This window comes from Pipistrellus hanaki (assembly GCF_964339955.1).
Source record: "Pipistrellus hanaki genome assembly, chromosome: 2".
Classification (NCBI taxonomy): domain Eukaryota; kingdom Metazoa; phylum Chordata; class Mammalia; order Chiroptera; family Vespertilionidae; genus Pipistrellus; species Pipistrellus hanaki.
Window position 1 is genome coordinate 170,379,778 of NC_140504.1, and position 27,968 is coordinate 170,407,745.

The following is a 27,968-nucleotide window of genomic DNA, read 5'->3' on the forward strand; positions in this document are numbered from 1 at the left end:
CCTTAGCATTCCTGATACTCCCTACCTGCTTTATTTTTCTTCATAGCACTTATCATTGTTTAATATACTAAATATCTTACTTAGTTTTGGGTTTATTGGTGTTCTCTCTCCCCCAACCCAAGAGGAATGCAAGCTCCATCCAGGAGGGTGGGATTTGTGTTTATTTTGTTCACTGCAGCACGCCCAGTGCCCCAGACCAAGGACCAGATAGTTATATTTTATGCTTTGCAGGACATACAGTTGCTGTCACAACTACTCAACTCTGTTGTTATAGCCTGAAAGCTACTGTAGAAGTATGTCAACAAATGCTCGTGACTGTGTTCTAATAAAACTTTATTTACAAAAACAGGTGGCAGGCTGAATTTGCCAACCCCTGCCACATTGTAAATGCTAAGTAAATATTTGTTGAATAAATTGATCAGTGATTAAATGGGTGAATGAGCACAAGATACCCGGTACAGTGCCTGGTGCACAGCTTGTACTCAATAAATGCATATTCCTTTCTATTTTATACTTGTCAAATGAACTAAAAAAAAAAAAAAAAAAAAAAAAAAAGGCTTTACTAGAAATAAATGATAAAGACTTATTCTAGGGTCTTATAATTTGCAAACTATGAACACAGCTAGGCAAAATCCTAGAAGTGTTTTGGAGAAGAAAGAGAAGAGTTCTTGTAGTAAAAAGGACATTTTTGAGAATTATCTGTCCTGCACTTTTAGCCCTAAGATTGGTCCACGATGGTTATCAGTCAGATGCCAGGGGTCTGGATAATCAATATCAGGTGGACCGGATATATGAGTCCTTCAGGGAGTAACCAGAGGTTTATCTGGAGGTCTGGCGTATGTCCAGATGTGTATCCTGGCATCGACACAGGATTGGAATGTCCAAAAAGTTTATGTTCCCAAGCTAGTTAGAACAAGAATAGGATAGCTTCCTCATCACTAACCTTCATATTTTAGCAGCTTGGCTAAGCGACTCAGTTTAATGTATTTCCTATATTCACCCTTTCCTCATACTTACTAAATACAACAAGATAGACTATGATGTATTGTATTAGAGTTGAAAGAAAGTGGCCAGGGAGTACTGAGGTGGGGTAGTCCTCCTCTTGGGACAAAGGACTCCAAGGCTGTCTCAAGCTGGGCTCCCCCAGAAGCAGACCCTGAATCAAGGATTCCAAGGCAAGCAGCTGATTTGAGAGGAGATCCCAGGGAACATCGATAGAGGAGTGGGGAAGCGAGAGAGGGAAGGGCCAAGAGTAAATACAGGACGTGACAATGAGCAAGCAGGTTACTGCTGTGGGCAACCGGCCTCCGTCCCAATGGGACCTCAGGGAGAGTGTGGAATTTGCCTCAGGATGATCCTATCTTCCCAACTCTCCAGTGAGGCTGGGCTGTTCTCCGAGGTCCAGCCCCCATTAGTCGAAGGCTGCTCTCAGGGGCATCAGCTCCCCAGTGCTTCCAGTCAGGTGGGCAGTGGCGGGTGCTTGCAGTAGGATGCCTTCAGCAGGCGCCTGGTAGGCGAGGGGGCTGGGAGATGGGCAGGCACTAACGTAACACTTGAGCTGCCTCACAGGATAACCTGCCATCTCCTTCAAGTTACCGTTTTCAGGTCTTTGATGAAGGCGAAGCCTAATCCTAATCGGGGCAGCTGCTAATAGCTGTTTTGGCAGACAGAGCATTTTCTGTCCCCGCACCCAGTTGGAAGACTCTCTGGGAAGGACTCATTTGCCTAGCCTGGGGCAGATGTCAGCCCTTGGGGTCTGGGTGTGGGTGGCAGCCCGCCCCTTCTATGCTGGTGGGGAAGGGGCAGTTCCCAGCCCAGGAAGAAGAGGGGCGCGGTACCCCACAGGGAGGGGCTCTGGGCAGGTGAAACGATACATCTCCCCCATACATATCGAGGTGCTTTTGTTTGTTTCTTTTACTTTGTGGACAACAAATACACTCACAGAGGAGCTGCAGTTTAATGAAACCATTTACATGCCCAAACTGAACAAGCCCCACCACCGAGCTATTGCTGGGCTTGGAAACATAAACATGAAAAATACATTCAGATTTTTTAAAGTTTATACGGCAACATATGTGGCAGAAGAGAAAGCAATCTAAGCCCCAAATAGTTAAAAAGCCACTCCTTAGTACTCTTTCTCCTGCCTGCCATCCCAGGCAGTGTGGAGAGACCTCAGGCAAGTTCCGGAACCTCTCCCAGCCTCAGTTTCCTCACCTGTACCGTGGAGATAACGCTGGATACAACATCGCTTATGGGCTTATGAGGTTAAGCGAGGTAAAGCTGGCTCATGGCAACTTCTTTTTTTTTTTTTTAAATATATTTTATTGATTTTCCACAGGGAGGAAGGAAGAGGGATAGAGAACTAGAAATGTCGATAAGTGAGAAACATCAACCACCTGCCTCCTGCACACCCCCTGCCAGGGATGTGCCCTCAACCAATGTACATGCCCTTGACCGGAATCGAATCTGGGACCTTTCAGTCCGCAGACCGATGCTCTATCCACTGAGCCAAACCGGCTTTGGCTCATGGCAACTTCTCGTTAATTGCTGTGATGGTGATGACGATGAGGATGAGTTTCTTTGTCCTCCCTGTGGGAACTTCCCCGCTCCGTCCAACTGTTCTTCTGTGGCCACCTAGAGGCCAGCTGGAGCTTCCCGCAGCTCCGCCGTTTTCTCTCACCACTGAACATCCCTCTCCTCCTCAAAAGCAGAGAGGCCACTTTCCAAGCAGACCTGGGTGCTTGGACTCCGGCAGGTGGACTAGGACATGGCCTTGCCAGTGACTTCAGCCTCCCAGAGCCAGGGGGGGGTCTCATGGAAGCATGCCTGCCAGGCTGGGGGTCGCTTTCCATCTGCCCATTTTGTTACTGAGTTGTAAAGTGCTAAACGTCATTATCCTCCCTTTCCTTAAACAAGAAAAGTTAACAGTCTGAGAAAAGGAGATATTTCACTTCATTTGGCATCCGGCCACCAACGTCCACAAGGGGCGCTGCTCCCTTGGCGCCCGATTAGGGCCGGGAGAGCCCTGTTCTGTTCTGCTTTCAGCAGCTGGCACTGAAGCCAGGTCAGAGCTGGGCCGGGCCGTCGGCAGAGGAGCCAGCCACCTTCTGAACAACTCAAACGCTGCAACAGGTATCACAGCAGAGAGAGGATGGGCCAGGCATAAGTAACTTGTTCAGGTCACCATGCTTATCAGGGTCTGTTCGGTGTGGCCTCAGCAGCTGAACTTGAATCAGAAGATAGAAACGACAGAAAAGAGGATTTCAACTAATAATAAAAGGACAAACTCAAAAGATAGGCCTGTTGAAAAATGGATTGGTTCCTTCAAGAGGTAGGGAGCTGTCTGCCAGAGGGTGCACGTGGCTTAGACCCTCCTTTCACGACAATCACTGCTTTATTTTTTTTTAAATGTATTTTTTATTGATTTCAGAGAGGAAGGGGGAGGGAGAGAGAGATAGAAACATCAAGGATAGAGAGAATCCTTGATCGGCTGCCTCCTTGCATGCCCCACACTGGGGATCGAACTTGTAACCCCGGCACGTGCCCTGACCGGGAATCCAACAGTGACCTCCTGGTTTATAGGTCAACACTCAACCACTGAGCCACACCAGCCGGGCAAGGAGTCCCGCTTTAGATGGAGAAGCTGGAAGAGGCGATGACTAAGGTTCTTTCCAACTCTGAGATTCTGGAACCCTGCAACTGAAAAATCTCACCTGCTTTCCTTCACCACGCCTGGCTCACACTGGCCCCACGGGCGTTTCTGGCTGCCTGAGGTTGGTGCTAGACGCAGAGGAAGGAGTGGGCAGGCAGCGCGAGGTGTGATTTATCTTCATGACTCCATTATGGGGTCATTAAGGCTTTTACTCTGCAGCGCTCCCCTAAGGAGCGCCTGCTGCTTCAGTTGTGTGACAGGCAGTTCCCCCAGCTGCCCAGTGGGCAGGGGTGTTTAACGTTGTAATTAAATAAAGATCACCCACCCACTAGCCTCCCCCAACCAGCCAGAGTCCTGGAAGCACAAGGTCTGGCGTCAGCAGTGGCTTGCTGGAGAGGGGTGGCCAAGGACCAGGTCCCGAGGCCCAGGGACAGCCCTACTCTCCTCCCAACTGGGCTGGGGAGAGGCTACTAATACGGGAGGATGCGTATGACTGGTGTGGAGGGGGAGGGCAGCCAGCTCTGCCAGCTACCATCTTCCACAGCTTCCTGTTCGTCTCCACAAGTTCACTGCAACCCACAAGGCATGTGTAACCTGCTGTGCAGGGTCCAGCCTTTGAGCTCCCTGAAGCTCAGCGCAGGTCTGTTTTGTTCTCATCTAGAGCCAGAGCTTGGCATTATGCTTGGCACTGGGCTGGTGCTTGGTATGTGCTGGTTGAGTGAAGGAATGGAAGGCCGGTTGTCCTTTAGACTTGGCAAAGGAGGCAGCCCCGAAAGGGCAGAGAACACTGGCCCACAAGTCTGGAAGTGAGGCTCCAGTCTGACTCTGTCATCAGTTCATGGCTTGACCTTGGCCAAGTCCCTGCTTTCTTGTCTCCGTTTCCCAGTGGCAGAACTGGATAACTGGCCTAAGGCTGGAGAGGAAGAGGAAAGAAAGCGCATGCTTTCTGGTTGGATTCTGGGCCTCAAAGGTCTTTGGGCTGCAGACCTGGCCCCATTCTCAGCCCTGGGGACCTAGTGATGGAAGCACCTGTTTGCAACTGAGGTAGTTACATCACTGCTGCGAGCTTACTCAGTCCAACCACCCAAACTGAGCCTGTCTCGTGTACCAAGCTCAGCGCAGGCCCTGGGGCTGAATCAGTTATAGTTCCTGCTGTAAAGAATCCAGAGTTGGGGCAGGGTGGACGACAGGTGTATTGGCACAATATGACCCCAGGAGAAGGAATAAACGCCACGCAGTGGGACACAACACCCCGAGAGCTCGCCATGCATAAAACGAGTGATTAATGAGAGCTGGGAGGGTTTGGTAAGACTTCTGGAGGAGGCATCTTTGAGCCTAGAATTTGGGATAGAAATCAGAGGGGAAAAGCCAGTGGTGGAAGAGGATGGACAAGGTCACAGAGGGAAAGCAGTTTGGGAACAGAGAGACCAGGGCCCTGGAAGAGGTTTGGGACAAAGGGACAACTCTAGACACAGATGACACATCTCCCAGGAAGAACTATGTTCCAAGAGGCAGCACAGAACTGGGCAGGTCTGGTCCAAATTCTGGCTCTTCCTATACTTACCCGAGACCTGGGTCAGTATCTCGTGTCCTCATCTGTAACATGAGGATTAGAATGTTACTCCCAGGGCTGTTGAGAGAATTACATGTGTGAAGTGCCGAGCCCATAGGATCTGTCCTAGAAATGGGGTTTCCCATCTCTTTTTGGCTTTTGGTCAATATGCAGATACCCTGAGAGAAGCTACACTAGTTAGCCGCTCGTATAACTGGTGTGAAAGAGATGATCAGAAAGGAAGTTTATTGAAAAAGTTTGACAGGAGGAGGCCGTGGGGGGAGAAATGCATTACCTCGGGGACAGGAAAAGCAGGGAAGGAAACAAACAGGGAAGCCTGGGGAAGCAGACAAACTGCACCAACTTTCCAACGGTGCCAGCATACTACTTTGGATTCAGTGTGCCTGCCTGAGGAAGCAGGAGAAGAAAGAGATGGTTTTCCATCATGGGTGGAGAAGGGACGGAGGAGGAGTGGGCAGGGCTGAACCTCTCAGTCTGTTCTCCACCTGCCACTGGACACATGAGAAGCAGTGTAGGGGCTGGCTTATCCCTGCTTAACATCTGAGGATCAGAGATATGAGGGAAGCGGTGAGTATAACTTTTTAGTAGGGGTGGGGAACCTTTTTTTTTTTTCCTGTCAAGGGCCATTTAGATGTTTATAACATCGTTCACGGGCCATACCAATTTAAAAATTAGCCTGCTGTATCTGGTCAGTCATTAATTAACTCACCCCTAATGCTTGGCAGGGCCAGACCAAGTGATTTTTGTGGGCCTTATATGGCCCTCCAGCCAGACGTTCCCCACCCGTTTTGAAAAAAGGAACAAATGCAAAACAAATCACAAACCATTGTGGGGGTCTTGCCATTGCAGTTATGTACAACTGGCTTTCCTGGGGTCTGGCAAGAAATCAATCTGGAATTTTAGGTTAAGCAGTTCTTGTAGGTAGGTCCACAAAAATCCAGGTTGGCCATTCTAAGATTTGGTGGCAATCAGAGTCTAAGTCTTTGACAATAAAATCGCACACCTAAGATTCCATGCCTACGATTCTAAAATTCTAAGACATTCTTCATTCTCTAGCAGAAGGCTCAAGATTGAGGGCGGGTGGTGTTTCCTGATGGGTGGGTCCCTGAGTTCTCAGAACAGGAAGTCAAGCGCAGGCGCTATTGATGGGCTTTATTCCTTGTCTGGGAGCCTGCAGACCGCTCTGTGCAAGGATGAGGCCTGCTGGAAGACTGCTAGCCAGGCAGTAAGAGCCCTGAGCACCCGGGCGCAGACCTCGGCCCTGCCCCTTTACTGCTCACTGTGCAGCTTTGCGCTCTGCTCCAGCCACGGCTTTTCTGGCTGCAGGACCCCGGAGACCCACTCCACTCAACCTGAGTAAGGGCTTCATTATAAGGACAGACAGTTGCTCACGGAAATCCAAAGACTCAGGGATTGTACCGCGAACTAGAGAACCCACAAAACCGAGACCATTTTCTTCTGCATCTCCTAGGTCCGCAGCCATCCTATTTTCTCAGCACATTTGCCCAATTTTGTCCTTCAATTGGCAAACTCTTGAACCAGATCCTGCCTCCATGGGCATAGTCAATCTGCCCTGCAGCCTCCCAGGCCCCAGTCCAACTCCTGAGAGAGAATCTGATTGGCTCTGTTCAAGCAGGGCCCAGACGTGGTCCAATCAGCTGTGGGCAGGGCCTCGGGGGCGTGGCCTCAGAAGGAGAAGGCCCGGCGGCCCGCGGCGCCCCGGCCCCGGCGCCGGCGCCGGCGCCCTCGCCCTCGAGCTCCATGGTCTCGAAGAGCAACCGCACCAGCGCCGGGCGCCCCTGGGCCACCAGGGCCCGCGCCAGCCCCAGCACCTCGCCCGTGTGCCCGCGCCACACGCGCTGCAGCTCCTGCCGCAGGCGCGCCGCCGGGTACTTGCCCTGGGCGCGGCGCAGCCACGCGTCCACCTCGCGGCCCAGCTCGCCGTCGCTCAGCTGCGCCTGGCTCCACTGCGCCAGCAGCGCCTCGAGCAGGCAGCCGAAGCCCTCGGGGTGGCTGCAGCCCGCGTCGTCCAGCTCCACCACGCGCTTGAAGCAGGCCGCCGCGTTGGCCTCCTCGCCCTTGATGCGCAGGCACTTGCCCCGCAGCAGCTGCAGCTCCGGCAGCGTGGCGCCCAGCTCCAGCTCGCCCGCCTTGGCCAGGAAGACCAGCGCCTGGTTCAGCGCCGCCTCATCCACCGCCAGCAGCTCCCGCATCGCGTCCACGCCCATGTAGTAGTAGACCTGGGGTGGGGTGGCCAGGGTGAGCCTCTCAAACTCCCATCCCCACCCTCACCCTCACCCCACCCCACTCTCCCTGGCTGCTCCCAGCTTCCACCGTTATTCACCGCCAATGTTGGTCCCTCTTTCCTGTGAAAGGAGAGGCAGCATTCTGATCCCAGTTCCAACCCTACCACTCTTGGCCACATAACCTTGAGCAAGGCAACTCGTGGGCCTCAGTTTTCTTTTCTTTTAAAAAAATATTTTAATTGATTTCAGAGAGGAAGGAAAAGGGAGAGATAGAAACAGTCATGATGAGAGAGAATCATTGATCGGCTGCCCCCCTGCAAGCCCCTCACTGGGGATGGAGCCCTTGACTGGAATTGAACCTGGGACCCTTCAGTTCGCAGGCGAGCGCTCTATCCACTGAGCCAAACCGGCTAGGGCCTCAGTTTTCTCATATATAAAATATGATCTTGCCACTTTTTGGTAATCATCCCCTGTGCACACTTCCTGAGTGCTTAGAATGAATCAGGCCCGGTTCTAAACGATGTACGTGCATTTAATCCTCACCCGTAGGAGGTGGGTACTGTTATCAGGTAGGGCGATGCCCCCTGTTACTCCCTGTGCCCCAGGATCCCAGGCTGGCCTGGCAGAAAGTAAATAGGTTCTGAGTAAGCCATTGACTAAGCAAGCAAGCCAAGAAGCTGCCTTACCTGGCCGATGTCCAGGTAGGTCTTGAGGCCGGGGCATACCTTGACCACTTCCTCCAGGTCTGCCTTGGCGCAGGCCAGGTGGTTCCTGTCTGGCATGCCTCCGAGCCCCATCTTGACCCGCTCCAGGTCATGAAGGTAGGCTCTGACATGGACCTGCCCGCAGAGAGTCAGCTCAGGAAGATGCTCCAAGCAAGGGCCCTCGGCCCGCCTTTCTGCCCTAAATGAAGCCAGTCTCCTTATCCACAGCAACTCGGGGAGCTTCTGTGGTGTAACAGAGAGCCCCGGAGGTTGGCACCCAGCAGTTCTAAGTTTTAATGCTGTGCCAACCTGGGCTCGCCACTCCCCTTCTGAGCCTTAGTTTCCCTGTCTGTGCAATGACGAAGAGCCCTTCACTCATGCACTCATTCATTCAACGTATATGTATTGAGTGCCCGCCATATGCCAGGCCCTGTGCTAGGCAGTGGGGGTGCAATGGTGATAAGACAGAGGAGGCCCCTGCCCCGGTAGAAGGTAACATTCTCGTAGGAAGATGATCACGAACAAGTAAACAGCGTCCTTTCCCTGATAAGTGCTATTAAAATCTGAGCACGGGGATGGGTCAAGGTCACTGGGGAGAGAGCTCTGATTTACTGCCTTAGGCTACCCCTGATCTACCCTACCACCTTTCACCAGCACCTCCCGTGCTCCAGGCCTGGTGCACTGGATGCTACCCCACTTAGTCGTCCTACCACCGGTCCCAGAGTGATGAGTGGAGATGTCAGATTTCAACCCAGGACAGTCTGACTACACTGGGTACCAGTCAAGAAGAGGCTGCAGGCCATTGACCACGTAGGTTATTGTGGAACGGATGCCTGCAGTGGGTGGGTTGGGTGGGTTGGGGGGGGGGGGTGTTCTTTATTCTTTCACTCAATGACTATACAGACCCTAAACCGTGTGCCTCGTGACTCCTAAGCTCCTTTCACCATGAAGGCCTCGTTATCTCTGAGCTCCGTGGCCCCGCTGTCTGGTTCCCACAGCAGGAGGAGGTGGCGCTGAGGGGTGACTCACCTTGGCCCTCGTGCAGTACGCCTGCCAGTTGAGCTCCGGGTCACGCAGGATATCCAGGGCCATGTTGCAGGTGCCAATGGCCATGTCCTGCTTCCCTAGGAAGTGGAAGATTTTGGCCAGGCGATTCAGGATCGGGGGCTGGTCCTTGGCAATCTCGATGGCCTGGGTGGGTAAAGGGAGGAGGGCAAGAGCAAACAATTGGTCTGTTTGTCTGCAAGAACTAGCTAAATAGTGCCTGACCCTCAGGAACCCCAACTCTGGACAGAGCCCGGTAGTCACAATGCTCATTGCCCACATCCACCCGCCGGGAAGCTCAGTCTTCTGGAGCCCAGCACTGGGGTTACAGCTCATTGCTGCCGTGCTCTCTGCCGTGATCATGGGTCGTGTGCAGTGAACCTCTCCAGAACCCAAGCAAACCCCTTTTCCTCAAGGCACAGCCAGTGTGCTCTTCCCCGTTTTCTCAGGGCAGCTGGCGAAGGGGCGAGAACCAGCCTCTGCCTCCCGTACCCAGTGCAGTGTTTCTAGCTCGGCCACAGCACTGAGCCCCCGATGTTACTGACGGCTGCCGTTGTGGGCCCTGCTGCCCTGAGAGGTGAGTTCCTGCAGGGCCAGGCCCGCTGCCCCAGCTCAGAGTAGGCACTCAAGGCGGGGGGGGGGGGGGGGGGGCGTGCTTTTGTTAAAGTGGACAAACTCTCAGAACACTCACGAGCCAGTGCTAATGCTCTGTCCTGAGATCTCTCATCAAGAAATTGCTCATCACCCACCAGCAAACAATAGGGCACAGTGCTCGTGCCCAGGGGAGTGGTAGCACAGGGCCGGCCTCCAGGGAAGACTTCCACACTGAGCTGAGCATAGAAACTGCCACTTACACAAGGTGCCAAGAATAAGGCTTGAACAGCACTTTACAGTTCATAATGAACAGTTTTGTCCACTAACTCCTTTGAGTTTCTCAATCATCCAGCAGGCAGTCAGGCCACATAATTAACAGATAACGAGCCTCAGAGATGGAAGTGACTCTTAGGATCACACAGCCTGTGGGCACAGCCGGCACTAGACCCTGGCTGAACCCATCCTCTTTCCACTAGGCCAGTGGTCTGCAAACTGCGGCTTGTGAGCCACATGCGGCTCGCAAGCTGCTGTTTGCCCCTCTCTTGACTAATGAGTTTGCCGACCACTGACCTAGACTCTTGATTCCAATAATTACTGGCTGTTGTTGTTCCTTGTGATTAAGCCCCTATCCCAGTGGTCAGTAAACTCATTAGTCAACAGAGCGGCAGTTTGCCGACCACGGCACTAGGCCTCTGGAGGTGGGAGGGACAACGAGAACCAAGGCCCTAGAGCAGGGGTCCTCAAACTTTTTAAAGTGGGGGCCAGATCACGGTCCCTCAGAGAGCTGGAGGGCCGGACTATATGAACTACTAATTCCTACTCTGACACCTTGGCTGCGCTCACTGCCCAAAAAACCTGGCGGGCAGGATCAGACTCCCCTGGGGGCTGCATGTGGCCCGTGGGCCGTAGTTTGAAGACCCCTGCCCTAGAGGAAAGGCCTGAGGGTGTATCTGGGAAGTGGTGAAGAGCATAGGAGACAAAGCTGGACACAGGCTTGGGTCACAGACTTGGGTCAGACTGGGTGTGTGTGTGGGGGGGGAGGGCCTGATTCTTCGGCAAAGAGGATCGATGACAGGGAGCCCCTCTGTTTTGTTTGGGATGGAGGGAAAGGCCTGGAGGGAGGGCACTTCCTGGGTGGGCACTCAGGGGGAGGTGAAAGTGGGGGATGACACCCAGAGATGCAGAGGGTTCCAGAAGAGGAGGACGGGGTGGTGGGCTCCGTCCCAGTTTGGAGAGCGGGTGTGGCTGGGGGCACATACCTTGCCAAAGCAATCCAGGGGGTCGGTCCCTGAGAACCCGCAGTCGTGGACGCCCATGGGGGTGGTGGAGAAGGTGTGCTTCCTCTCCAGCAGCATCCCGAGGTAGCACCAGGCCAGGGCTGGGGGGAGGGGGAGGGACAGGAGTCTCTAGGAGGCAGCAGGGAGGAGAGAGGGAGAGGAGCCACGAGGACGGAGGGCGCCAGCTGCACCCAGATGTTGGCTCCCAGAAAGACAAAGGGAGGGTCAGCGGCATGAAATCCCGGAGGGCCACTCAGGGACCCACCGAAAGGAACAGAGGCGGGGAGAGGGGACGCCTGAGTGAATGGATGAGCGCACGGTGGTGCCAGCCAGTGTTTACTGCGTCCCTCGGGGGACCTTGAAGGTGACAGTCTCTCCGGCTGCAGCTCGGAAGTTCTGGCCCCGGCTCCAGCCCCGTGGCCCTGGGACAATGTCTGCACTGCTCTCCAGCACGGCCTCCGGCCCTAGCCAGAAGCTGGGCTCAGAGGCCGAGGTAGAAGCTGTTTCTCCACGTTAGGCCTGAGACACGCACCTGAACACGTGCGGGCGTAGTGATTTGTGATGGGTGTGTTCACCTGTGCAAGGTGAGTGAGCTCTCAATGAACAATGGACATATTAGAGGGCGAGGGAGAGAAACAGGGTCCAAAAAAGGGAGACGGTGAGGGGGGAGGAGGACAGAGAGAGGCCGCTCTCCACCCTCCCCATGCCCTACCTCGGTGGTGGGGGTCCGAGGACTTGAGGACTTGGCGGAGCAGGGCCAGGGTGCGGTTGAAGGCGGGCAGCCTCGTCTGCTCCTCTCTGCCCAGCTCCAGGAAGATGCCATCGAGCCTGTGGCCGAGGAGGGGAGGCAGCTGGTTGGCACCCCCTCCAGGCTGCCCCCCGTGTGCTGTGAGTCCTCCCTTTCCCTGGCCACGGGCAGGGAGGGGGGCGTGGGGATCCCTTGCCATGCAGATGGGCTCAGCCACTTCTCCCCTGGGCTCCAGGCCACACCCCCCGCCCTCCACCCCGTGCCCCCTTCCCAGCCTGACCTGATGAAAAGCGTTGCCATGGTGAAGTACCAGCCCCTTTTCTCCTCCATGGGGATCTGGGGAAGCAGAGAATGGCCGGTGATGCTGTTACTGAGGTGCTCAGGCTACTGTTCGTAGGTCCCCACATTTCCCCTGAACCCCGAGACGCAGCCACTCGTACAGGGGCTTTGGCCTTAAACATTCCTGATCTGGTCCTGGCTCTGCCATTGACTGGCCGGATGACCTTGGGCAAGTCACTTCCCTCTTCTGGCCACAGAGGATCTGACGAGATGCCCTGTGCAAATGCCCTGCACGAGGAGCCCGGCACAGAGCCCGTGCGGGAGACTCTCCCTCCCTCCTGTCCTGCTCTCCAAGCTAAGCTCCCCTCCCTGGCCCCCAGCCTGTGCTCTGCACCCCCCACCCAGGGGCCCACACTCCGCTGGTCGCCTCTCCCCGCCGTCCACCTGCTCTCCCCCTGGGCGCCCCCCTCAGCTCCCACCTTCCTGAGAAAGCCCCTTTGGGCCTGCTAAGTGAGCTCAGCTGAGGCCCAGGACCCCCCGGAACCCCCTCCCATCGTTATTCTTGCCAACCCTGCCGTGCATTTAGACTGACTTGGGCACCAGATAAAATATTTATGCTGTTATTTATGGGAGTAGCTGTTCCTGCCTCGGGAAGGAATTTTAATGAAAACCAATAAAACCCCCGGTGCATGTCAGCAGCTCCGCTCGGGCTCCAGCCCCTCCCTCTGCATTCATCTCCTGTCGACGAGCTCCAGGCTCCATTCTGCACTCACCCCCACCCCACTGTGGCTTCCTCCGCTCAGACCCCATCCTCCCTCTCTTCTCCCCCGGCTCCCAGCAGCTGGGGGGAATGCATTCCGTGCAGCCAGCATCTCTGGGCGTCTGTGGTGGGAGGCCCGTGCTGGGTGCGGTGGGACGTGGAGCTGAAAGGGAGCCGCACCCTGGCCCAGATGGGCTGGCAGCCTGGCCGGGAAGCAGACCCAGGCGTAAATAACAGCGTGCGGGTGTGGAGTGCCTGCCACGTGCCAGGATCCTATCCCGATGACCTCAATCTCACAACGCCTGGGTGTCATCCCATTTTATGAAGGGACATGGTAAGGCTCAGAGAGGTGCCATTACCGGTTTGGCTCAGTGGATAGAGCATCGTTCTGTGGACTGAAAGGTCCCAGGTTCGATTCCGGTCAAGGGCATGTACCTTGGTTGCGGGCACATCCCCAGTGGGGGGTGTGCAGGAGGCAGCTGGGTGATGTTTCTCTCTCATCGATGTTTCTAACTTTCTATCCCTCTCTCTTCCTCTCTGTAAAAAATCAATAAAATATATATATAAAAAAAAAAGGCTCAGAGAGGTGAAGCGACTTGCTCACGTTCACACAGCGTGCGATGTCAGAGCTGGGATTTGAACCCCTTTGGTAGTCTCCAAAACCCATGCTCCCCTCACCACACCAGGCTACCCGTAATGATAGTACAAGGCAGAGTGTGACCGAGGCCCTGAGAGGGATGCAGACAAATTCAGCAGGACGGAGACAAAGTCTAGCAGAGGATGGGCCGCGGGGTGGGTCTTGAATGGCAGTGGTATTTCAGAGGGTGGGGTGGGGGACAAGGCATCCGAAGGAGGGCTAGGCATGGAGATGTGTGGACAGCCTGGCGAGCGGAGCATGGCGTGTGGAGGTGTGGTGTGGGGGAGCTAAAGCTCGCAGTTACGTTGCAGCTGCTCCGGGGAGGCCATGGATGAGCTTGGAGGGAGGAGAGGAAGGGAACCTGTGAGTCAGATCCCAGTGAGAGAACCAAGACAGACAGACTACCAAGAGGAGGGCCCACTGCGTGCATTTCTCAGCCACTCCTCCCCAAGTACCTTCCGGTGGGGCCCAGGCTGGGCCATGGGGATGGGAGAGGAAAGAGGCAGGTCCTGCCTTTAGGAGTTCCTGGTCTGTGAGGAAGTCAGAACCAAAGACACAGAGTAAAGGAACATCAGGGGTGTGGGAGGAAGTACCCTACAAGATCCAGGGATACCCCCAAGGCTTCCAGAGGAAGGCGAGCTAGAGCAGGGTTCCCAAGGACAAGTAGGAAGCAACCCAGCGGATGTGATGTGAGGAGGCATTCCGGACGGAGGGGGCACATTTGTGCAAGGGCTGAGATGAGTGAGCATGGTGTGTCTGGAGCTGCATGCAGCCCCAACTGGCTGGAAGGAGGGTGGTGGTGATGAGCCAGCAGGGCTACACCAGGAGGAGCCTCTGAGTGCCAGGCTTAGGACCTGGGGCTCATTCACAGGGCAGCAGGGAGCCATAGAAGGAGTTAGAGCTGAGACTTCCAAAATCCAATGTGTTTTTACATCCACCTGGAGAGTAACCCTGTTCTGTATGAGGGGATATGTGTAGGGGCTTGAGCTGGAACAGGGCTGTCCGGAGGGGAGAGAAGCAGGTCTCAAGTGGTAAAGGGCATCCTTGAGAGCTCAGGGGGGAACACTGGCCAAAGCCACAGCTGAGGTCAGCTGCTGGGTAACCTTGCCTGCGGCACCTGCAGAGGACCTGGGATGTGGGACGGGACCTCGGATTCATGGGGACAATGACTGTGGGCCAAGCTGGCTGAAGACCTGGACATCAGATCTAGTCCTGACCATGGAGAGATTGAAGGCATGTGTGCCTCAAGCTCCCTGGCTGCTGGAAGGTATGACCTCATGACCTCTGACCCCAGGCCCACTTTGAGGTTGGCCAAACTGAGTCATGGCAGGTAGAGACAGAACCTGTTCCCCGTATCAGGCTCCTTATAAGGAAGTGTGGTCACAAGCGAAAGCAGGGGTAGTAGACATGGGGGCTGTAACACCAAGAGCCGAGGCCAGGTGGCCGTGGCTGGCACTTGCCTGAAGAGTTATACCTCGGGCTGTGTCCTTATCAGCAAAGGAGGATAATAATACCAACCGCAGAGGCACGTGAAGCCTAGCCTGGAGTACTTGCTCCATTAATGTTTGCTCCCTTTCTCCTGGTTTGGGTTAAAGCTGAATGGAGCTAGGGGTATAACTCATGTCTTCATAGTCCTAGCCTCAAGCCTTGTCCACAACACTCAGTTATTTTGATCAACCTCCTTATTATATCTTGGAGGACACTGAGACCACAGAGATGAAGCAACTTACCAAAGGTCACACAGAAGTTAGTGTCAGGGCTTAAAAACCCAGTGGTTCGCCACCATTCCGATATGCTTGAGTAATTCAAGAGCCTGGTTATGGTTTGAACTAAGCAAGCAATACTACCACCTGGTGGCAGGATGCCTGAATTGCAGGGACAACTCAGGTGACCCTCCTCCCCTTCAACCAGAAGGCTGATTTTCAGAAAAGTAGCTGGATGAGTGACATCTGTACGACACCACAAAGACAGTCCCTTCTTAGATTCCGGCTTATGGAAGATACGGAATGGAGTTAATTGTTTACATGGATCTGGTCTGAAACCTTGCTGTGCCTGAGGTTTAATCCTCCAGCTCTGTGATGAAGCTGGCAGATGCCACGCGCTCTGCTGTGCAATTCTGGCCCTGAAATGGGCTGTCTCTTTAAAAATTCTTCTGGTTGTAACTGAAGCAGCAGCTGAAGCTGTTGCCAGGGGCAACCTGGCAAGCCATCTTACGTTAAATTAAATTAAACAGGCCTCTGACTGCTCCCTCCCTCCTGGAGGAGGGAAGGGCTGTCCTACCTCTCTCCTGGAGAATAAAGTTGCTGTGAAACCTCTTACGCTGCAAGGAATTCACTTCCAGAGTTGATGGCTCCCAGAGGCAAGATGTTTGCAGGCAGCCGGGGAGGGGCTGTTTATGGAGGGCCTGCCTGGCGTGGGATCTGGGCAGGGCGGCCCACCCTTTCTCCTGTCACAGCCTTATCACGCCGGGGCTTCTGGGGCCTAGAAGAGGGGGCTGGCCGATGTGTGAGTCAGCCCAGGCTTCAAGCTGGAGGGCTCTCCAATATGGCGGCTCCTCGGGGCAGACCTGTGGGAGGGGACTGGGCAAGGTGCAGGTGCCAGCACTGAGCCTGATTTGAAATCCTTAGACCCTGGTACTCACTGAAGGTGAGAGTGAGGAAGAGACCGCAGGAGAGGGGTTCTCAGGACATCTCCCAGCTCCTCCGAGGCTCTCACTATCCTGTCCCTCATTTTAGAGATGGAGAAACCGAGCCTCAAGGAGGCAGAGACGCTAGGCCAGATCTTCAAGTAAATTAACGTTTTCCCGTAACACCTAGCTGCAAGGGTTCGTACAATGCCTATCGTTTAAAAAGGGCACGCACACAGATCCCACCCGATCCTCAGGACGCCCTGTGTGGAATGGAAAGTGGGTTATCACTACCCTCTTAGTACAGATGGGGAAATGGAGGCAAGATGATGTCCTTAAAGTCACACGGCCAGTAGGAAAGCCTGGACTGAAACCCAGGAATGGTGCTTTTTTTTTTTTTTTGTCATGCTGATGACAGCATGTTTTATGGAGCACTTGCCATGTACCGGACACACAGTCTGCATGTGTTAACGCTTCTCGCCCTCTCCAGACTCACCTACGAGGGAGAGACTGCTATTATCCTGATTTTATAGATGAAGCAGCTGTGGTGCAGAGTGGCCCCGCTACAAGGCAGCAGAGCTGGGAGCTCAGCAGCTTAGCCCCAGAGGCCCTGCACCCAACTTCCCTAGACTAACGGTTCTCCAAGTGTGATCCCGGGACCCACAGCAGCAGCCTCACCTGGGACTCTGATAGAAGTGCAGATTCCTGGCTCATGAAATCAGAGACTCTGGGGGGGGGGGGGGGGACCCAGCAGCCCATGTCTTAACAGGGAGAAACCTGGGCAGCCTGGTGAGGACAGGCTGGCTGCCGGGTCTTTTGAAAATGAGCCAAAGGATCAGAAGCTGTAATCCTCTGGAAAGCCTGAAGACCCTGCCGTGTGATGGGTGAGTGACAAAGGTGGGTGGTTTGGGAGAACCTACAGAGACTAGTAGGATGAGGATAAGCTATTAGAGAGCAGGTTTGTGTTAACTCGGGGGTACAGGATGGATCTTAGCCATCCTATTGGCTTTGAAAGGTGGCCCTCCAAAGAAGGAAATGCAGGGGACTAGGCTATTATAAAGGATCTCAATAGGAGGTCGGTCAGTCTACCAATGGCTTACGATTCTATGGGCATCTGAATAGGCTATAGAGGGACCTTGTTGGTCCTTAAGGGAAATATTCGCCTTGCACTTTGAACTTTGCCCCTGCTGGCTGCTGTACTCTACACCTGCCAGTTCGTTCTTGACAGCTGACTCACTTTCTCTCGGGGAAGGGGCAATGACCAGGAAAGGGAATGAACATTTCTTGAGCGTGGACTATCCACCGGGCATTCGGTGCATCGTGGCCCCGGATCCTGCAGTGCATCCTCCTCCTCTTACAGGCGAGGAAGCAGAGGTTGAGAACAAGCCATGGACCAGCCCAGCCCCGCAGCCCAGACAGGGCAGAAGTGTCAGGATCCAGTTCAGACCTGCCTCCCTTCCATGTCCCTGTTCTTTCCGCCTCATCAAGCCAACCCTGTGACAGCTGACACGGCAGAAAGAAAAGTCACAGCAAGGTGGCAGGACTCGGGAATGTGTTCTTCCTGCACAACCGGAAAGTCCTCTGTGATGACACAGAGCAGCCTCCCTGATCTGCACACCGAGCCCTGCCCCCCTCCACCTGGGTCTTCCCTGCCACCTGCGGGGCGTGCACAGGAAGGCAGAGCTGGGGTCTCTCCCCTTCAGTGAGTGTGGGGAGCAGGCAGAGGGAGGGGACTGGAGGCCACCCCTGCCTAGAAAAGCTACTGGCTCAATCTGGGCCTCAAAATCCACCTTTACAAACTGGGATGGTCCAGTTGGCTGCCTGACCACAGGTGTGCTGGTGGTGGTCAGTGTGACTGGTGGAGGGGATTTGCAGGATGGATGCTATGCCATGGAAGTCACTTGTGCATCCCTGTCTCGTGTTCCCTGGAGGGTTCTGTGTGAATCTTAAGGTCCAATCAGATCAACCGCAGCTCCCTGTTGTCACCCTTTCTGGTCCTACCCAGGTCTGTCCTGCAAACCCAGGCCTATGGGTCACCAGGACTTTGCACTGGTCCCCCAGACTTGCAGAACTGCCTTGAGCCACTTCTCTATTTCACTTTCCCTAGAAAAGGGATCCTGTCTAGTCCTGGGTCCAAATCCCGCTCTGGCACCGGTAGAGGCTGGGTGGGTCTAAGAAGAGCCTTGCCCTCTATAGGGATGCCTGCATTTTCTCAGCTCCTCTCATCGGTCCCATAGTGCTGTGTGCAGCCTTAAATAACTTTATCATTTCTCCTGTAAAAGAGGCAGTTGGGCCAGATGATGCTAAAGCTTTGGCCCCGGGTCCTGAATCAATGAGGAGGGGAGACCCAGTTCCCAAACATTGCCCGGTAAGCAGGGAGAGAAGCCAGCAGCAAACTCAGAATATACTAATATGCAAATGTGAGTGACAGCAAGGCCATCCGAAGGATGGAGCTAGGAGCCTCAGGAAAGCTGTCCCTTGGCCTGGGCTTTATGTCCCAGAGACCTGAATCCACATCTTTCTCGTTGCTCGTCTATAGAATGGGGTTAACACCAGTTCCGATTTCCCAGCTAATCTGTGAAAAACACACGAGTGCAGTGCCTAGCTCTTCACCCAGCAGTCATACATCTCCTTTCCCAGTGGAACGAAATCAAACCACTCAGATTTATGGAGTGAGTGTGTGTGTGTGTGTGTGTGTGTGTGTGTGTGTGTGTGTGTAGCTGAGGTCCCATCTTTGCAAGCACCGTGAGAGGAGAAACCTGCCCATGAGCTCATAAGTTGGAGATCAACTCTTAAGCCCTCAGAATACTGTCCCCACATTCCCTAAGCTGAGGTTTCCCACCTCCTTGTGTGTTCATGCATTTTCTTCTGCCAGGAGGTTCATTCCTTCCCCCACTTCTGTGCTTCTCAGAGTCCTTCCTGTCCCTGAAATCACCTACCCACTACCTTAGTCCAGCCCCTCATTCGACAGAGGAGGAAACAGAGGCCCAAGGAGGCGAGATGACTTGCCCACTGTCTCACAGCCAGGGCAGGGCTGGGGCAAGTACCCATATCCTGGCTCCTGACCCCTAGTTGGGGGGGGTCTTCTCTAATATCTTTGTCCAGGGCAGGTTCTGGGCCGGGATGAGGGAGGCCACAGGAAGGGCAGGAGGAAGCAGAGAGGGAACAGGCTCACTAAGAAGCAGAGTCTGTGGCTCTCGTGTGTCCTCCAGGCGGCCCCTTCAGGGATGAGAACAAGCAGCCTGTGTCCCTCGATGCTCCCCGGGGCTGGGCCTTCCCTCTGTGACCCCAGCTGTACCCATTGGGCTGGTACCACTGTCTCCAGTTCACAGAGGAAGACACAGACTCCCCTGCAGCCTGCAGACTCCCACACTGACTGAGGTCACACCTGCACCTGTTCTGCAAAGAGCGTCAGCACCTTTGGGGCAGCTCTGATGTTGGGGGAAGAGGGGAGAGTGAGAAAGGAAGACTGGAGTAGAGAGAGGGGCAGAGCTCTGTGTGTGTGTGTGTGTGTGTGTGTGTGTGCGCGCGCGTGTGTGCGCGCACACGCGCACGTGTGCTGGGGACCTTGAGATTGCTGACTGGCTGTGTCCTTGGCCTTCCTGCTGGGTTCCCACCCGCTGGGTGTGGCGATGGGAATGTCCACACCTTTGTTTGTGAGGCCAGCCTGCCCGCACTGCCTGCCTCCCCACCCGCCCCTGCTGGCCAGGTGAAATCTCCTACAATGGGGTCACCTTGGGCAAGTTACTTCCATCCCTGATACAGTGGGAACCACAGTACTCAGCTGGCAGAGTGTCTGTAAGATTTGAATAAAAATCAAATGCACCAGCCGAAACCGGTTTGGCTCAGTGGATAGAGCAGCGTTTTTCAACCGCTGTTCCGCTGCACACTAGTGTGCGCGAGATGTTGCCTGGTGTGCCGTAGGTGCAGACAAGACAAGAATTTTATAATTTTTCACTATTTTGTTTACTTAATATTTCATAATAAAGTAATTATAAAATACTTTCTTTGTGTTTATTTGATTCCTATTCAAGAGAATTACTTTATATATAGTCAATATAGGCACAGAGTTAAATTTTTTAACATTTTCTAATGGTGGTGTGCCTCGTGATTTTTTTCATGAAACAAAAAGTGTGCCTTTGCCCAAAAAAGGTTGAAAAACACTGGGATAGAGCATCGGCCTGCGGACTGAAAGATCCCCGGTTCCATTCCGGTCAAGGGCATGTACCTTGGTTGCGGGAACATCCCCAGTAGGGGGTGTGCAAGAGGCAGCTGATAGATGATTGTCTCTCATCAATGTTTCTGACTCTCTATCCCTCTCTCTTCCTCTCTATAAAAAATCAAAAAATACATATATATTTTTAAAAAATCAAATGCACCAGTGAATGTAAACTTCTGAGCTCCATGCCTGGGCACAGGCTGGGCGGAGGGCACCCACTACCGGGCGGGCCTGCCCTGAGCTGGGTGCAGGGGTGGAGAACCTGCAGCCCTGCACGTGTGCATGTGTAAAGGGAAGGGAGACATGTGCATGTGCAGGGGAAAAGGAAGAAACTCAAGTAGCTGAGTTAGCTTGGGATGGGGATATTATTATTTTTTTTCTTTAAAAAAAAATATATTTTATTGATTTTTTACAGAGAGGAATGGAGAGAGATAGAGAGCCAGAAACATCGATGAGAGAGAGACATCGACCAGCTGCCTCCTGCACACCCCCCACTGGGGATGTGCTCGCAACCCATCGAACCCGGGACCCCTCAGTCTGCAGGCAGACACTCTATCCACTGAGCCAAACAGGTTTCGGCGGGGGATATTACTTCTTTAAAAATTATGAGTTTGAGTCACCTTATTTACAAAAAACATATTTACAAAAAATAGGGATTTTAAGACTTAAAATTCAGTTATTGAACTATATTAAACTTAACAGCAGTCACAAACTGCTTCTGGGGGTCCAGCTCTGTGCTAGACGGTAGTTGGTGGGGGAAGATAGAGGGAGGCACAGGGGGCAGATCCCTTGGAGATAAGCCAGGGGCTGGGAATGGCTCTGCTCACAGCAGCAGCAAAGTGCTGTGGGGCCAGAGGGTGTGTGGGGAGGCGGGCTGGGCCCCTAATCTGCATCCTGCCTGAGGCCTTTCATGTTCTCTCACTTCACCCGCACAGCAATCCTGTGAGACAGATGTTAGAGTCCCATTTTGCAGATAAGGAAACTGAGGCTTAGAGAGGTGACATGATTTGCTGATAAAGACAGAATTTTAACGTGGTCTAATTCCAAAATATTCTTAAATATATATATATTATTGATTTTTTACAGAGAGGAAGAGAGAGGAATAGAGAGTTAGAAACATCAGCTGCCTCTTGCACACCCCCTACTGGGGATGTGCCCGCAACCAAGGTACATGCCCTTGACCGGAATCAAACCTGGGACCTTTCAGTCCACAAGCCGACGCTTTATTCGGCCAAAGCATTCTTAATACCCACTCAACCTTGAGATTTGCCCCCCCCCCCCAAAGAATCCATCTGTGCCTCTGTGTGTGTGTGTGTGTGTGTGTGTGTAGGGGGAGGGGAGGAGGGGAGGAATGACAGATGAAAGCAATCTGCCTGATCATATTTTTGTAACCTGAGAAAGAGGGAAGGGAATGAAGAGCTGGGGAAGGAGGTCATAAACACTCACCCACCCGCACACACTCGGCTTGTTTTTGGATTATGGGCCAAATTATTAGCTTTTGTAATGTTTTCTCTTGCAATTTTCTTAGCAGACGAGCAGCTGTTCATTGGTTCTTCAGCTGCTCTTCATCCTTTGAGCGGCAGGGGCTCCTCCTGCCGGGGACAGCCCCACCCCCTTAGGACGGGGTCCCTTGGAGCTGCAGCCCTGGTGGGTCAGACCACCAGCTGCTCACCCGGCGGTGCTGCTGTGGGTGGTGACCCTCTCAACGGGGTCCCATAATGCTGCTCTGTGGTCCCATCTCCTCCTCCCCGGGCCCCAACTCTGACTTCATCTCTGCCCTCATGCTTCCAGACCCCCAATGATACATGGAAACCCACCTTTTCTCCCTGGATACTTCCTCCACCCTAGATTCCCAGTGTTTTTTTTTTTGTTTGTTTTTCTTTTTGTTTTAATATATTTTATTGATTTCTTTACAGAGAGGAAGGGAGAGGGATAGAGAGCTAGAAACATCGATGAGAGAGAAACATCGACCAGCTGCCTTTTGCACACCCCCTATTGGGGATGCGCCCGCAACCAATGTATAATACATGCCCTTGACCGGAATTGAACCTGGGACCTTTCAGTCCGCAGACCAACACTCTACCCCTGAGCCAAACCGGCCTCGGCTCCCAGTGGTTTTTAAGGGGTCACGCTCATGACCCGCCAGCCATCTGCACGGCACTCATCACCCCCGCTCCTGCCCACCCCCCAACTTCTCTGACTTCTCCAGAAAGAGCGGAGGCTTTGAAGTCAGGCAGAGGGAGGTGGGTTCACCTGCCACTAACAGTGACCTGGCGCAGGTTACCTAGCCTGGCTGTGCCCCAGTTCCCCGGCCTGTACAAGTGGATCGGGGTTCTCGTGAGGACGGCCTAGGATCACGTCCGGAAGGCACCCACAGATCTTCATGAACCTCACTGTGCGGAGCTGTGTGGGAGGAAGGAAGGCTTCAGAGGGGTGATGTTTGAGCTGGTCTTTATGGGCAGAGTCTGCCTTCTATGCAGAGGGCACCTAGCTGTGCAGGGAGGGGTGAAACAGCGCTGCGTGTTCGGAGAAGGATAAGAAGTTTAGACTGGCTGATAAGTAGGTTCCAGGGGAGTAGGAGGAACTGTGGCAAAGAGGAGGGCGGGACCCAGATTCCAGGGACCCAGATTCCTGGGAGCAGGCTGTCCTGTGCTCCTCCCCCTGAAGCTTCTGGCTGCCCCTTTCCGGGCCTCCTCTCCTGCTCCCGTTTGGGTGTCACCAAAGCCCTGGGGCTCTGCAGGTCCCCCCTATGCCCTCTGCTGGGCGTGCCCTCACCTCCTTCCTGCCAGTCAGCCCACTCCTGCCTGTTCCCAGCGGCCCTCAGCCACTGGAGCCGAGAGGGAGTGCTCCTCCTCCAGACGCAGGCACCCGGACTCTCAGGGCACTGCTGACTCCACATTGGCCCCATGTCCCCCGAGGACACGTCCCTTGTCAACCTGGGGGCCTATTTTTGGTTCAGAAACTGTGGGCTTTGGCGTACAGCACTCGGAGATGACTGTCACCTGGCCCAGGCCATGTCATGAGGCCTGTGACCTCAGCCAGTTGTGGGTACTTGTCCCTTTGGCTTCTGCTCCCAGAGGATAGGCCAGTCAAGTCTAGTTAATGAAGAAACACTTCCTCCCTTTGTCCACGAGCTGCTTAAAGACAGGGCCTGGCATGCAGCAGGTGCTCGGTACATGTGAAGATGCTGAGTACATGCCTCTCGGACATGCCCAGAATTGACCGGTTTACGCACACTTTCAGCTTAGGATTCAATCAGGTAATCTGTGAACCGAGATCACTGCTGTTTAATGTTCACGGAGCAGACACTGAGGCCAGAGACAAACGTGACAGCAAAATAATGAGAGCTGAGCCCCCTTCCTCTGACTACAATGAAGTCATCGTCATCATGCTGATGGTAGCTATTTCTTGAGCGCCTACTCTGTGCCAGCTGCTTTAAAAGCACGATCTCTTCCAAACCCCGGATGATGGAATGGGAGCTCCAAATTCCCAACTTTCTCCTAGGATTTGTTGGGGGGAACTGACCACAGCCTCTATGGCCAGACGTAGGGAGCAGCGGCTGGGCCAGGCCTGAGGACACAGCACACAGGCTGGTGGCCACCTCCTACCTATGCAGTCAGCTCTCTCCCGGGGCCCTGGGCAGCGCCCTGCTCCACACTCCTCTGGGAGGTCCCTCACCAGGTAGGTGGCCCCACCAGGGAGGGAGGAGCCAGCCTCCATTCCATCCCTACCCCCAAACATCCTGCTCCCTAGTCCCATCTCCTCCTCCCCAGGCCCCAACTCTGACTTCATCTCTGCCCTCATCCTTCCAAACCCCCCAATGATACATGGAAACCCACCCTTTCTCCTTTATGCTCCCCTCCTCCAGGAAGCCTTTCCTAGGAGCCCCCTCCGGAGAGCAGGAGGGGACCTTGGAGCCCCTTCACCCCCTCCGTGTCCCCCTTTCATAGATGGGAAACCACAGCCCAGGCGGGAGAAGGCCGTCCACCCTTCCCACCCAGCAGGCCTCCTGGCTCCCAGCCCAGGGCGTAGGCCCCACTCTGCTGCCGAGACCACACTCAACACAGACATGCTGGCCATGCCTTCCCACTGAGGTCAGCTGCCATTCGGGGCTTTGGGCTTTAAAACAGGAGACCTGGGCCCCTATTGGCCCCAGCATGGCCTCAGCTGCACCCAGTGTGGGGTGGAGGTGACCCCCTCAGGCCGGGAGAGGCAGGGGTTGTCTGTGATCCTGCAGTCTCTGTGCAGGCTCTATTCCAGGTGCTTTCCAAATACCAGCTCTTAGCTGTGGCATCAACCAGACGAGAATGTCCCCATTTAACGGAGGAGGAAGCCAAGGACATCAGGACCATTTTACAGAGGGAAACCGAAATCGGTGATGCTAAGGATGGACTGGAGGAGAGAGCATGGGGGAGCTGAGGTTTGGACTGAGTACCGTCTTCATCTCCACCCTATCCTGCTTGCTCCCCAAGTTAAAGCCCCGTGCTCCGCCCTGCACCCCCTGAGGTCTGGACTCCACAATTCCTTGCTGAAGCCAAGAGCTCTGGCGGAAAATGCTCTAAGGTAGGGGTGTCGAACTCAATCAGAGAAGGGGCCAAAATCTAAAATCCAGCCTAAATCGCGGGCCGAATGGTTTACTGAACAGTCATAAACTGACAATGTCATAAACTGACAGCGGAGTGCAGTGATGACAGCGCGGTGCAGGCCACATTGCAAGGCCTGGCGGGCTGGATTTGGCCCGCGGGCCTTGTGTTTGACACATGTGCTCTAAGGGGATGTGCAGAGGCTTTGTGAGTGGAGTCCTGAGTGAAGGCGTGTTGTTATTTAGATATCACAAATCTAAACCATAATAAAATGTCACCGTTATCAGTTCAACTCTGCCTGTGCTGTGCCTTCACAGAAAAATCACGATACCTCTCCGAACTGAGGTTCCCTCTTCTGTAGGAAGGAGGACAAGGCCTCTACTCATCGGTCATCCAAAGCAGGTTGCCTCTGAGATGGCACCCAGTGATCCCTACCTCCTGATATCCGTGCCCCATGGAATCTCCTCCTTTCAGTATGGATTAGACCTACCAACATGCTTCTACTGAACAGAACGTAGTAAAAATGATGGTTGCCCACATGGCAAGGATTTGAGGGAGGCCTCTGGCTGCAGCCAGTGAAGAACTGAATCCTGTCAACAGCCATCGGAACGAGCTTGGAAGGAGCGCCAGCAAACCTTCAGATGAGACCACAGCCCAGAGGCACCCAGCTGAGCGACCAAATCCTGTGTTAATACATGCTTATTGCTTTAAGCTGCTAAGTTTTGGAGGGTATTTGTTATGCAGCAATAGGTCACTAGTATTTGTCTATTTAGTGCCAGGCCCTGTGCTGTAACTACATTCATTCAAGATACATTAGTGCGTCCGCTGTGTGCCAGGTATTGTGCAGTAAGCCTGGCAAATATTGTCCTCACTCTCAATGACCTCGAGGTTGAGCTGGGGAGACAGACTTGCAAATGGACGGTGTGAGCAGTGCTATGGGAGCCCAGGGAGGCACCTGACCCCGCCTGGAGAAGCCAGTGGGGGGATGTCCGAGACTGTGGAGAGCCTTCCAGGCAAAGGAAAGCAGAAGGCACCTCAGAAAGAGGCCGAGAGAGTGGGTGTAAGGAGACCTGGCTCAGGGGGGACAAGGGGAAGTAGACCACAGGAAAAGCCTGGCTGGGAGGGGGACGTGGCCTCAGCAGAGCCTTGGACTTTCTGCCAGGCAGTGGGAGTCACTGATGGTTGTAAGCAGCGGAGGATCATGGGAAGAAAGACTGAGAACATGAACTGGCCGCAGGTGGAGGACAAGGCAGAGGGTCAGACCAGAGGGCAGGAGCCCAGGGGGGATGATGGACTGGTTCAGGCAGGGACTGATGGAGGCTGGGCTGGCGGAGGGAGGCTGGAGAGGAGCTGACAGACCTCAGAGATACGAGGAGGCAGAATGGACAGGATTGGAGGTCTGAATGGATGGGGATAAGGGTGAAGGGGAGAGAGGAGGTAAGAATGCTGCCCAAGTGTCTGGCAGCCGTGTCCCGTGGCATCTTTTCCTTGGGTGGGTGGGCACGTGGACAGTTACTTGCTGGGAGGGGCGGGATGAGAGGGATGAGTTTAGTCAAGTGGAGTTTGTGGCGTTGCCAGAATAAAAATCTGCGGCAGGCTGCCCCACTAGGAAGAGAGCCCACCCCTAGCCCAGCAGAGAAAAGTCCCAGAGTTGGCCTGGGCCCCACGGGGGATGCTGGAGAGGAGAGGGACATTGGAAAGGTTCTCTGGAAGCCAAACGACCAGGGTTTGATTTGTCTAGGGGGGTGTGGGAACAGCCTTGCAGACCTGGGGGAGCACAACCTCAGCCCTCCCAGCCTGGGGGGGGAGTCACCCACCTGCTGCCCGTAGCTCAGCGCCTTGTCGTAGAGCGTGATGCCCGCCGCCAGCACGCGCGCGCGCTCCTCGGGGCTGGCGCAGCCCACGTCGAAGCCATGGGCATAGCCCTGCTCCGCCAGGCAGCGCGCGGCGCGGGCGTGGGCGTCCCCGTTCGCCTCGGAGTCTGCATCGGCCCCCAGGCCCATGAGGCCGGCCAGCCTCGCGGCGCAGGCCTCCTCCTCTTCCTCCTGCCCCAGCCGCCCGTACACGTGCGCCAGGTTGGCCCAGGCGTTGAGGTTGCCCGGGTCCTCGCGGGCCACCTGCAGGAAGCTCTCGCGGGCCTCGTCCAGCTCCTCCAGGTAGAAGGCACAGGCGCCCAGCAGGTGGCGCACCGCCGAGCGCCGCGGGAGGGCGGCCGCCAGCGCCAGCTCCTGCCGCAGGCCCTCCCGCTGCAGCTTCAGGTCCCGGGCGCGCAGGGAGGCCGGCGAGCGCGGCTCAAAGTTCAGCTGCATCTCCAGGTGGAAGTGGCCCGGGAGGTAGTCCAGGTCGTCGATGAGGGCGTCCAGGTCCTCGGCCACGGCGTCGGGGTCCGCCATGCCTGCCCCGCTGCTCCCCGGGTCCGGCCCCTGTCCCGGAGGCTGCGGGAGGCAGTGGATCGGGCGCCCCGCGAGCCAGCCTGGCGCCGGGAGCTGAAGGTCAGGGCTCGGCGGTGCAGGGCGCGGCCACCTCCGGGTCCCCGGGCGCCTCCCGCCCGTGGGTGGGTAGGTCCCTGTGGGTGTTTCCGCTTTCACCACTCAGGTGCACAGCCAGGTGTGCCAGACAAACAGGTGCATTGCCAAACGCGGGCGTGTAGAGCCCGGTGCATGGCAAAGGCGTGTTTTCACTCTCTCTGGGGAAGACACGGAGGCTCGGGAGGAAAAGGACATGCCCAGGTCACAGATCTGAGTGGAGCTCAACCAGGCCTGGAACCCAGCCAGGCTCTTCCTCCGTGGGCACCGCTCCACCCTCCTGAGAGAGCTCCCTGACTGGGGAGAATCCGGACTGGCCCTTTCAGCTCCCCGCACGGGCCTCTCACCCCTGCTGCTGTCCCATCGCCACCGTAGTTCCGCAGTGTTCTTCCCCTGCACAGAGCTGCCACCTCCCTCCGCTCCTCCTTTGACCTCATTCACCAGGCTTCTCCGCTTGGATTTCCCTGCCTTCTCTGCCCGCAGCTGGCCCCATTGCAAAGA

The 27,968-nt window shown here is 54.8% G+C and overlaps 1 protein-coding gene across 1 annotated transcript; it reads right to left on the reverse strand.

Annotated features, from left to right (window-relative positions):
• Positions 1 to 6,853: 6,853 nt before the first annotated feature.
• TTC22 (tetratricopeptide repeat domain 22) lies at positions 6,854 to 27,362 on the reverse strand (the record flags this gene model as incomplete). The annotated part of the gene is made up of 7 exons (XM_084871296.1): positions 26,760 to 27,362; positions 12,119 to 12,174; positions 11,803 to 11,918; positions 11,073 to 11,191; positions 9,205 to 9,366; positions 8,158 to 8,310; positions 6,854 to 7,465 (listed from the first exon to the last, which is right to left on the reverse strand). The coding sequence occupies exons 1-7, from the start codon at positions 27,333 to 27,335 to the stop codon at positions 6,854 to 6,856; spliced, it is 1,794 nt and encodes a 597-aa protein (XP_084727422.1). The 5' UTR covers positions 27,336 to 27,362.
• Positions 27,363 to 27,968: the final 606 nt, after the last annotated feature.